The 12453-nt window shown below is 40.4% G+C and overlaps 1 protein-coding gene across 1 annotated transcript in view; it reads right to left on the bottom strand.

The window, feature by feature from the left end:
- Positions 1–896: 896 nt before the first annotated feature.
- Positions 897–12453, bottom strand: part of PCOLCE (procollagen C-endopeptidase enhancer) — a 171870-nt gene continuing 160313 nt past the window's right edge. The window contains exons 8-9 of the mRNA XM_069215659.1: positions 3462–3632; positions 897–2980 (exon numbers count right to left, since the gene is read on the bottom strand). Of these exons, the coding sequence (XP_069071760.1) occupies positions 2817–2980; positions 3462–3632 (335 nt within the window). The 3' untranslated portion in view covers positions 897–2816. The remainder of the gene's footprint in view (positions 2981–3461; positions 3633–12453) is intronic.

The raw sequence follows: 12453 nt of genomic DNA, 5'->3' as shown, positions 1-12453 counted from the left end.
AGTGGCATCGTGGCAGCTGCACGCTTGACTTTTCTCAGTTCATGGGCAGTTATTTTGCGCCTTGGTTTTTCCACACGCTTCTTGCGACCCTGTTGACTATTTTGAATGAAACGCTTGATTGTTCGATGATCACGCTTCAGAAGCTTTGCAATTTTAAGAGTGCTGCATCCCTCTGCAAGATATCTCACTATTTTTGACTTTTCTGAGCCTGTCAAGTCCTTCTTTTGACCCATTTTGCCAAAGGAAAGGAAGTTGCCTAATAATTATGCACACCTGATATAGGGTGTTGATGTCATTAGACCACACCCCTTCTCATTACAGAGATGCACATCACCTAATATGCTTAATTGGTAGTAGGCTTTCGAGCCTATACAGCTTGGAGTAAGACAACATGCATAAAGAGGATGATGTGGTCAAAATACTCATTTGCCTAATAATTCTGCACTCCCTGTAGATGCTGAATACTTTCAGTAAAGGTATACACAGTGTCATTAGCTGTCTCCTATACAGCATGTTGTGATGTCATAGCATACAATAAATTGTCAGGGTGTAGTAAGCAGTATGCAGTATTTAAAAATACTATGCAGTATTGAAAACATAACTGGCACTACTCTGCAACATGAAACCTGTGGAGCGAGGGGCTTGGCTGGGAGAGCAGTTTGACTTCTCTGTGACTGCTAAAGGTTTAAAGAGAAGCTAGTATTAAAAAGCCAAGATTCCCCCTCTTGCCCCTCTTTTTCACATTGCTCTGTTGTCCTAAAGCACAGTCAGTGAGTAATGGAACAAAAGCACAGACCTTAATATGTGCATTCAGACATGCAGGGACCGCAAGACATGCTTACTGAGCAAAGACAGTAACTGTGGACTCGTAGTGGAAAAAACACAGCAGACTCGAGTTTGAGTTTACACTGACAGAACAAGTTTGTTTTATTTAATTAATGTGAACACGTCAGATTATTTTGTACAAGTTTTCTTACTCATTTTGACACTCTCAAAAGCACCTAATTGTTAGTCCGTGTGATCAGTGATTCAGTGTGACCGACCAGTAGCCCATGAGCTTACAATCTGAGGGTGACTAATGTCGCCAGTAACCTCCTGTGTATCTATTCTGGCTCATTACTTATGCATGCTCTTTCATTTATAACAAGTAAGTACTTTTTAATAAAAGCAACATAGAGAACTTGCAAAAACTTTGCTGATTTCAGAAGGTGGTAAGAAAAAGTGAACTGCTAACTAGTTTGAGTTGCATATAGACTCTAAAATCCAGGTGAGCCATTCTCTGAACCTAGACACTCAAACACTTCTCTGGGAGACAGCAGGCGAAGGGGGGGCTTTATGTTACCTGTGGTGAGAAAAGTGAACGAAACCCAAAACATCATTGTGTATTGTTAAAAAAAAAATTAAGGCAGGAGACAAAGCTTATGCTCCACTTGTGTTATAAGGAAGTCTATTATTGTTGTGTTCTCTACACTGTCTAAAAGGTAGTCTCAGATTACCAATCCCTTCTTAGCATGCGATGGAATTGTGCGAAGGGGCAGTGCAGCAGTGACGCCCTGACAGGTGCATGTATGGAACTAGGTGGCCAGCTTCACTCTGGTAGTGATCGCTGCAGCGACTCCTAGTCTTCAGATTATAACGTCGCCAAAGTGGATGACGTTGCACCTAGTGGCCAAGGATAGTTTTGGAAGATGTAAGGCAGTCCCAGTATACTCCTGATTGTAGCAAAATCTACCGCCAAGTCAAAGAAATGACATCTTGCATTCACTTCCAATGTATGTTGTCAGAGGCCGACATCTGCAGCAATGTAATTAAGCTGTCTGCAGTTGATACTGAAATCTTTAGTCTACAACGTGGCCCCCCGGAAAGTTTTTGTCTCTGCCATGAGAATGAGATTGTGACACAAGTTTGAAAGAACACAGCATTTTGTTATACAAACCTGTGCGTACTGTAAATGCAGAGGTAACTCGCCAGCTTACATAAGACTTCATTAGGTGGGCTCTCTTGCCTTGTCTTGCGCTATGGTGATCCTAAGAGAAAACAGCCTGGGTAAAAACAGGTGGAGCTGAACCAGTGAAGACAGCTGGACTGATAATTAGCGGAAAAAAGTTGAAAAGATACATTGACCCGTAGAGGACTCACGACATATTGGTAATGTGGAGCAATCCTGGCTAAATCTCCAGGAGGGTTCAAAGGTCTCTGAAAGTCCCTGGATGCTCCAGTTTGTGTTTAAAGAGGGTTTAGGTGCCCTCTTCTAAAAAAAAAAACTTTAAAAAACGGAGGCTGAGGTGGGGGTGCAGTTTGTTGGAGAGGAGAGACCAAGGGACATAGCAGCCAATGCACACAATTGAACTGTTGACAAGGGCTCCTTTTTCTTTAAGAAATAAATAAAAAGATATATATCTGGAACCCTGAAAAGTATTATCAAGTCATCATCATAATGGAATGCATCTAAAGCGTTTATATTTGAAATAAAAGGGAAACTTCCCCTATCCCACTGCATGGCTGATCTCTGAAAGGTCCTGTTTGGCGCCTAAGTGAAGAGACCCATGTTTTCAGTCATGGGCTCCTATCTGCTTGTGTAGTAGCCAGACCAAGGATGGGATCAGCCCTTCTGCTCTCAGCCCTTACAATAAAAGGGTTTTTGAAGCACTTACATGCTGGCTACGGGCCTAATTTATCGTTGCCTGTCTGCAGGTGGAGGGTGTTTCGCCTAAAGAGGAAGATACCCTAGATGTTGTAGCTGAGCGTGTTGGGTTGTGTTGGGAACATTGGATGTGTGCTCCCTTGATGGGGTCCAACATGGCTGGTCCCTACGTTTAGCTGCTTCCTGCTCCCCGCTTCCTTAGAGCACTGCAGCCTTTCTTTCTGATAGCCGTCAGGATCTTCTGCTGTGGAGCCTTGTAAGCCACCACAAAGTTGTCAGGTCCAACTGTGCCTTTGCCTTCCTCGTCAACTTGGCCCATGAAGATATAACTTGCACCTGAAAGAGAGGAGCAGAGTGTTACCACCTGTGCTAAGTGCCCGGGAGCTGGTATTCAGAACACATATGTCTCTTGACATGCTTTCCTGGAGACAGGAGCCGTGGAATATTGCTGGACAGAGGCATTCCTGGCTCGTTGAGCAATGCCGGCTGCAGATTAGAACAGATACTCTTTGTATGCTGTGTGTATGCTAGCAGCATTAGGACAACAGCTGGAGAAGCAAGATCTTGTTGCATTGCATTGTATAGTCGCTAGGCATGAACAGCACACCATGCCAGAGGCCCAGTGTAGTGTGTGTTGTAGAGCTGTATGTGATTCTCAGTACTTGACCTATATATATGCAATCCAGCTGCCATGCAGGGCATGTGCCTCCCCCACCCTCTACTGGTCCCAAAAGAGAAGAAGATCAAGCACAGGTAGAGGTCTCTTCGCTGATCACGTGTGCCCTGTGGAGGCTTTGTGGAGTAAGTACCCTCTTACCTTTCTTAAGGACAGGGCAGCGGGGGCAAAGCAGCAGCACCTTCACACTCATGGCCTGGCCTGCCTGCTGGATGCTCAGTGACCCTTCTTTGAAGATGTTGAGGATGGACACTGTGGCATAGATGCCACGTACAGGGGCTCTGGTCACCGCCTTAATCGTTCCAGTAAGTACTGTGCGCAAGGCAAAAGAATAGGAAAAGTACAAGTGAGAACAGCGTAGTGTACACCTTTGTATACATGAGCAGACAATATATTGTCCTTTTTCATGTGAAACTGTTTATCTTCTATTCATTTTAATATATCTATCATTTTCACTCTGATTCATTTGTTTAAAGTTCTACAATTTTTTCATACTGTAAAAGGAAAATCAGATTAACACAGTGTGGAATGCATGGACATTTATTCAGTGCAAATCCAAAATATACAGAAACATTCACATATAATACCTAATGGGTAATTGTGTATTAAGAGTTTTCTGCCTTCATCAAGGGTTCTAGTGATAGGGTAATAACTTACTGGATCGTAGAATACTTTCTGCCACAGTTTATTTTGCCGATGAGACTACAAAAGGTACATAGTGAATGTACAGGTTGGACATGACATGAAAGGCTTTCTGTGCTTCATTCCATTTATGGGCCAGACAGAGTATATTTGGCATTTGAAAACCAAAGGCTAACATTAAGCACACACAATGTGGTAAAAGATAGATTAGTTTAAATTAGCATTATGAAACATACCAATTCACAATGTTAAGGGAAAAAAATGAAATTTGCACAAGTACATTTCCTTTTACTTGTGCTGCAAATGTTTAACTTTTATGGCATTTTTAAGAGAATTCCATTACTACCTCTTTAGAGCATGATGGGTAATATCTCAAGAGTGTTCAGATGTGTAAAGCAGTGTTTTCCAAACCTTTTATACACACTTTTTAGTATGGCAAACTTTTGCAACCCACCTAGCTTAATTGACATGAGGTGGGAGATTTTTTAATGTCACTGTAGGATTGTGTAATAGCCCATTGTCGTTTACAGACAACACATTCAGTTGAAAGGACCACTAACTTTGCATAGACATACAGTTCTACTGATAAAACTATATTGTACACAAATTATAATGTGTGGAAATGGGGGTTGTGAATATTTATTATTTGTGCATCACCAAGTAATCTGTCTTGATTTGTCCTGATGCTATTTAAATTGTTATTTCCACCCCACTTCAGAATTACAAGAAAATGTTCTTCATGTTTGCTTTCCTAACTGCTAAATGTGTACAGTTCATCAACAGGTATTTACATTTTGTTGTGTGTAACTTAAAATGACACCCTACATCCTTTACTTTCACACTTCCTGCACCCCAGAATGTTTGTCACATAATTCACTTTACTTTTCTTTCTCTGACTGAAAAGTGAGAGGAGTTTGTAAACATCAGTCCTCGTTTAGGAAGACACCAATTTGTCTGGAGACATAGCTCGACATTTGGCCTCAGTCTCGGAAGTACATCAAATGTGACAAGATAAAAACAGATTTTAAGTTCATCTTTATTTATTACTTGAACTTTCATGACCCAGCAGAAATTGACTCCCATCCCACAGGTTAAGAAACACTGGTGTAGAAAGTATGCATATGAACTTTGTAGCAGGTGAATAATTCTGCATACTGATGTAAGGAAAGCACAGAAACCAAACACAAATACACATTTGGTATTTAACTTTAGTGTTTTGTTTCTCCACAGAGAAATATTTTTTGTGCTGAGGGTCCTCTTCATTTCTAATAGGAGTAAATGCCTGAAACGGGAATGTGAACACCCACAAATGTACAAGTTAGTTACTGTTCATCAACTTTATTAGGTGTGATCTGCCTAGCACTTCCACATATCTGGCCCACAAAAATAATGCTGACCATTTATAGTATACCTCACAAACTACCTCTGAAACAATCTTTAAAAATAATTCTTGTCAAACTACGATGAAAGAAATATTATCTGCCATCCGTTTAGGATTTCAGTGACATCCTGCCTTTTTTTTAAGTAATGCCCAAGCAATCCTTGGTCAGATCATGACTTACAACATAAACAAGTTCTCATGATTTCTAAAAGCATTCCACTGACAGGACATTCAGTTTATCTAGTATTGGGGTATCTTTCAAAGATTCACATGCTTGAATCATTCCCCGTCATCGAAGTGGGAGCCCCACGGTATCATAGTAAACAGTATATATCAGTATAATAGACTGCAAAGGGAATTCAGAGTTCAGCTTAATAGCCTATCTATGTCCTTTTGTGAAAAAGGACCAAAGTTCAACAATGACCAGTCAGGCGACTACACTCTTAGAATACTCCCAACAGAGGCATCTTCCCTTAGATTTTCACCAATCATCGTGTGTGAGGGAATCTCCCTGAGCTCTGCTGCCTACAGCATGTCATATTCAAACAACTGTTCTCTAGTTCCAGTGTATCCGAACTGGTCAAGAAAGGACTCTTTAGGCATTGTGCCACCTGTGGTACGAAAAGGATTCATTCAGAAGATGCACATGAGGAATGTATATATTGCCTTTATCCATCCCACAAGGTAAGAGACTGCAAGATTTGCAGAACGTTTTGTACAAAAACCCTCAAAGACCGTGAGGGAAGACTTTTATTATGGCTACAAAAAATTAAATCCATGTCTATTGTACAATCAGAGGAGGAAAGTAGTGGGGGCACCATCACCTCACAGGCTTCTTAAAAGAGTGACATGAGTCCCCTCAATGCAGTAAAAAAAAACGTGAAGAAGGCCCACCATGGATCTATGGAAGGCTCCTACCACCAATAAAAACAAAAGGGCTTCCTCAGACTCTAAGGAGCCATCTACTCCTGGTATAGCCATTTCCGTAATGACTAGATCTTTATCTGAGCCTTTAAACAAGTCAGAATTGCCTTCAAAGACATTGTTGGCGGTACCAAAGACATCAAAACCACCGTCGATGACAGTCAGAAGTGACAGAATCCAGACGTCAACTTTACCGTTCTCATCCATCCCTTCGTCGACAACATCAATGACAGTTTCCACACTAACGAAGACTACCTCGTCGACTGCGACCACACCGTCGATGAGAACTGGTGTGTCGACAATGACAGTAACATCAATGAAGACTGTACCCACGCTGTAGATGACTACATCAGTACCACCATCGTCGACGGCACCAATGACGACATCGTCGACAACAAAGCCTTTTGACCTCCTCGTTGTCGGCAAAGTCAAAACACAAGCAGCCATCCACATTACTATTGCCCACATGTCGACGACCTCATCGACAACAGTTTTACCATCTCCTCACAGCATGCATCTTTCTTTCACATCACCTTCTGATGTATCCTTATTAATACCTAGCCACTTACTTGCTGTTCAAGACTTAGAAGATGATGATCAAGAAATGTTTGGTGCAGCTCACAGCCCCTCTGAATTCAACATGAAATATCAGGATGGAGATGAGGAGCAAGAATATTATGAACATGTCTATCACTCTAATCAGTATGCAAAACAGGATTGTCCATATGTGCCTCCTCCACCAGACATGTTTCAGGTTCTGGCTATCTTCGTACAACACCTACAAGGCATGCTAAAATACTATTACAAACGCTTCCCAACACGAGCTGAAGCACATCAGTCACCTGCAGCAGTAGCCATGCCTGCACCTAAATCTACAGAACAACTGCCTCCACCTCCTAACCCAAAGATGACTCCGCAATCCTGTATTGCCAGTGCTCCTCAAGACGATCCTTCCTCTACTAATGATAAGGGTAATGTTGGCGATGATGAAGACGGAGAAGGTGAAATCACAGACAATTGCACATCACTAACAAATGGGATGATTACCTTATCGCTCCGCCTTCTCCTCCTTTGCCAAACCAGTAGATTCTGCATATCAACTTCCACAAGCTCAGAGCAATCTCCCTAGCTCTTCAAGCTTTCCTACCGAGTATTCAAGGTTTCTCCGTGTTGATAAGAACAAACACCATAATGAGCACCCATTACCTCAACAAACAGGAAGGCACTAGATCGAAGTTTCTGTCTCAAGAAGTTTAAACTATTTGGCAGTGGACTCTAACTTATCAAGTAACCATAAGGGCAGAACATCTCCCAGGAGTGCCCAACTCTCAAGCAAACACCTTGAGCAGAATGACTCAAGATTGTCACGAATGGGAGTTGAATCACATGGTCCTGGATACCCTACTTTCCAAACGGGGCAAACCCAACCTGGATCTATTTGCATTGAGAGAGAACAAGAAATGCCAATTTAACGCCAGCAGGTACCCTATAGAGGCATCCTAGGGGAATGCCCTTTCAGTACAATGGTCCAGAATTTATGCCTACACTTTTCCCCGTTCCCTCTTATTTCCAGGATTCTCCGAAAAATCAAATGGGAACCATGTTGGCTAAGTCTCCTTGCTCCACGATGGCCCAGACAACATTGGTTTATGGAGCTTCTTATGTTGTCAGTGGACTAACACATTCAACTCAAGCCCAATTAGACTTTTTGTTGACGAACAATCAGTAGATGCTTCATCCAGATCCAGTTCTTCTACATTTATCAGCCTGCCTTCTGAGTACCATGAGCTATAGCACCTAGATATTCCAGTACACTGTCGGAATATTCTTGCGAAGGCTTGAGCTGATTTTACAAGCAAAACCTATCGCCTTAAATGGAAACAATTTTGTCTTTGGTGAGAAAATTCTAATGTACATCCTATGACATCTCCCGAACCATATCGACTGTATCTAGCCAAATCGGGTCTAGCAGATTCATCTGTCAAAGTGCATTTGGCTGCTATTTTCAATTACAGGCGAACTTTGGGATCTCCTTTTATGTGGTCGCATGGATTGATCATCCAATTCCTTAAAGGCCTTTTCAGAGCATATCCTCCAATAAAGTCACTGCCTTCTGCATGGCAACTTAATACCTTATTATCTCAGTTGATGAAAAGTCAATTTGAACTAGTTCACAGGATTGAAATAAAGTTGCTTACCTGGAAGGTGGCTTTGTTACTTGCCCTCTCCTCTGCCAGGAGAGTAACGAACTACAAGTGTTCACTATTAAAGAACCTTTCTCACAATTCAAAGATACCTTGATAACCCTACAAACTAATCCCAAATTTATACCAAAGATGATTTTCATCTAACTCAACTGGTTATGCTTAAGACTTTCTTGCCCAATCTGCAAACACCAGAGGAACAAAGTATCATACTGTTGATATCAAGAGATGTTTAAAGTGTTGCTTACATTGAACAATAATAAAGGTGTACCAGTGTCCAAATTCACTATAGCAAGATGGATTTCATCTGCAATTCAGTTCTGCCACTCGAAGGCAGACAGGCCTTTAAGACAGAAGACTACAGCACACTCTACGAGAGCAGCTGCCACAACAGCGGCCTTATTGCTGGAGTGTCTATTGAAAATATATGCCGTGATTCGACCTGGAAGCGCAAGCACACTTTCATCCAGCACTACTGTCTGGATGCAGCACAGACCATTGATACAGCTGTGGGTCAAGCAGTACGTAGGCATCTTTTCCAAAAAGGTGATTACAGGTATAATCTATACTGTTGCACCCTCCATCTGCTGTCATGTAGATGTGTATTTGATTGATATATACTGCATTGCTAACTATTTTGATTAAAGCATGTGACTCTGTGAAAGATACCCCAGTACTGGAGAAAGAATTTGTTACCTACCTGCTTACCTGTAGCTCCTGTTCCCCATTATTGGTATCTTTCATAGATTCACATGCGACCCACCCTCTTGCCTTAGAGGCTCTCCTTCTTGACCAGTGAGGTTTATCCCACTTGTGCTTGGAAAATCTGAGGGAAGATGCCTCTGTTGGGAGTTTTAAGGGTGCAGTCGCCTTTTGGTCAAAACTTTAGTCCTTTTTCTAAAAAAAGGACATAAATAGGCTATTAAGCTAAACTCTGTATTCCCATTGGCAGCCTTCTATACTGATATATACTGCTTACTATGATAACATGGGACTCCCATTTAGATGATGGGGAAAGAATGTAGCATGTGGATCTATGAAAGATACCAATACTGGAGAACGGGAGATACAGGTACGTAACAAATTCCTTATTGCTCAGTCCTTAAGTTAACTGCCCCAGAGTTCTCTTCTTACATCACTCTCCAAGAGTAATCTTGGCTGCTCAGCGTAACTACACCAAGTCCAAAAGAAGATTCAATAACATATGTTTTTATTACCCAGTTTATGGTTATCAGATAACCATCCTCTGAAGGATGGATGGCCAAATGTGCCTAGCCAGAATTCTGTCTTGTAATGTGCAGATCACCTCATTGGTCAGCCGTGAGTGCTCAACTCACCAAGCCAACCTACCCACATGAAGTAAAGTTTTACATTCCACCTTATAAGTATTATCCCTTGGTCATGCCATTCGTTTCTACATGTTTTGCCTTTTCCCAATTTAGTGTCATTCTCTTTCTGGAGAAGCTGGCCAAATCAGCAACATGGTATGACCACCAATCAAGTCTCCAGAGTTACACCGGCTCCAATAAGGGTTGCATCTCTCACCTTCAGCGGCTAAGCCAGAGTCATGTCATGTGTAACAATCCTTACCTAACATGCTCCTGCCCTATCTGTATCGGCCATGTTCAACTGCCGCTGACAGCTGCGGCTATGTTATGGCACACCATGTTATGCTATGTCATAGCGTCCTATTGGATGCTTAGCCATGAGCACTCATGCAGTCTGAGCCCCATGAGGCAACCACAGAATTACTAATTGCTTGGCACCGAGTGAGCTTGGAGAGGGCAGAATGATCTTGTTGATGTTCTAAGGTCACTGGAGCTTCACTTAAAGATTTTGTGGTGCCTGGCAGGTGCAAAGAACTTCCTTTTGGAATCTTCAGTTACCATGTTATAAAAATGAAAAACAAACTATTGTTCAGAAGGGTATTCCACAGTTGGTAACATTTAGCTTTGACTGCTCCAGAGTAGCAACAATAGAACTCACATCTGAGTTATTTATTTTTCCCAAATGCAGTAGTTAGGAAGCCGAGAATGATACATTTGAAAAGGAAGTCATATTTCTGGTTAGGAAGAAAAGGAAGAGGAGCAGACGTTGTGTGAATACGTTGTAGAGCTCAGAAAGTGCAGAAATCTAAAGAAACTAAGTGAAGGGAAAAATTACCAAGGAAGCCAAAATCTCAGACCCATGGGTGTCTGTACAAATCTCATGTTGTGGTCGTGAGAGCCACTTTTTATGGACAGCCGGAGGTAGGATTCTTGCCATTGCCTCTCTACCAGCATGCCATGAATTCCATAGGCGTAGCCTGACAACCTTGCAGTACTAGCTTGACAACCTTGCAGTACTAGCTTGTGATAGGCTGTGTGTTTCACAGCCTATGATCTGACATCTGTGTGGAGGGTGGGAGTGAAGGGGGCAAAATATTCTGTTCAGGGAGTGACATATTTAGTGTTAGAACAGTTTTGAAATTTGTTGCTATACTGGACCTTGTAATGTAGCAAAGGGGTCTCTTACGAGGAAGGAGAGGAGGTTAGTAAGTTGTGGACTCTGAGGCCCTCATTATGAATGTTCTGGTAAATGGGCCAGATTTTTCCCACCCTCAGAGTTACTGGTACCATGGGTAAGCAGTAACTCTCAGGCTGCACAACTTGTATTTTGTAATATGTTTAGTATTACAACAGTAGTACTATAAACTTACTAATGCTATTTACATACCTATGTGTGAAGGTTTGCCTTGCCTCTCCTTTCTTTTTCTGCACAAAAAAAGTTGACCCCGATTGCTGCGTCTCCACATAGATAAGTATACTTTTTAGTAGTAAATAAAATATGGAAGGGCCATAGGGGAGTAGTTGGAAATTGGGGTTCACTTAATACAAAATGGGAAGGGTTAAAGGAGGAGTAAAGAAGAATTTATGAAGGGATGTACACCCACCAACAAAATAGTAAGTCCATTCCTATTCACAGACTACACTTCTAAAGTTACTACAACCAAAAAAGACACAAAACAGTTCTAACTGTACGTCCAGCACCACACATGGCCAGCCCGGGTACTGCAGCACCCACCCATACAAAATAATGGGGTAGGAACTTTAAAAAAAACTCCAAAGGAAACAATAAGACATTTTCTTTAAGCTATTTAAAATACACATACATTCAATTCAATGTTAACAAAATTATATAAAAATTAAAAATATCTTTTATTTAGATTTTACATAGTTTAATACCCTTGTTTAAATGTAGAAATTAATGTAACATTAATTTGTATTAAAATATAAATAAATTCCCTATAATTAATTCTGTACTTCACCTTTAATCATTTTTAATACACAAGGGAAATATATATTTTGTTGACTCTAGGTAGAATCCTTTTATAAGTTAACCTTCAGAAAAATAATTTTAATTTAATAATTTCAGAATAATTACAGTTTAAATTTAAATTAAGTTATTGATGCTGTAGCATTTTTCAAAATTGTCTACAGGTTAAATAAATATGTATATTTATATAATATTAATAATTTATTCCTTCTATAAACTTTTACACTTTTCCCTATGTTTTACCACTTGGAGATCTCTGACATAGTGGCAGTAACCTCCATCTACATATGAAAAGTTACTAGCAGTAACTTTAAAATTGTAAATTATTTCTACATAGTTATAACATTATTTTAAACATTTAACATGAAATCTAAGTTTTTTTACATATTTATTTGAAAAAATCCCACCTAAAGTAGAATGTTTGTACTGACTTAAAATACAAAAAGTTATGTGTAGAATTTATTGAAATTCATTTATATATTTTCCTAAAACATAGACACAAATATTTTTACATGTAAAAAGTTATTAAAATAATTCAGTATTGAAAATGGTAACTTTTAAAACATATCCAGTTCTCTTTAATGTTCAGCTTAATATATATATATATATATATATATATATATATATTTTAAGTCAAAATGAATAATTCTCATTTAACCTTATTTTC

This window comes from Pleurodeles waltl, chromosome 12 (assembly GCF_031143425.1).
Source record: "Pleurodeles waltl isolate 20211129_DDA chromosome 12, aPleWal1.hap1.20221129, whole genome shotgun sequence".
Lineage (NCBI taxonomy): Eukaryota > Metazoa > Chordata > Amphibia > Caudata > Salamandridae > Pleurodeles > Pleurodeles waltl.
This window is presented reverse-complemented; position numbering and strand designations above follow the sequence as displayed.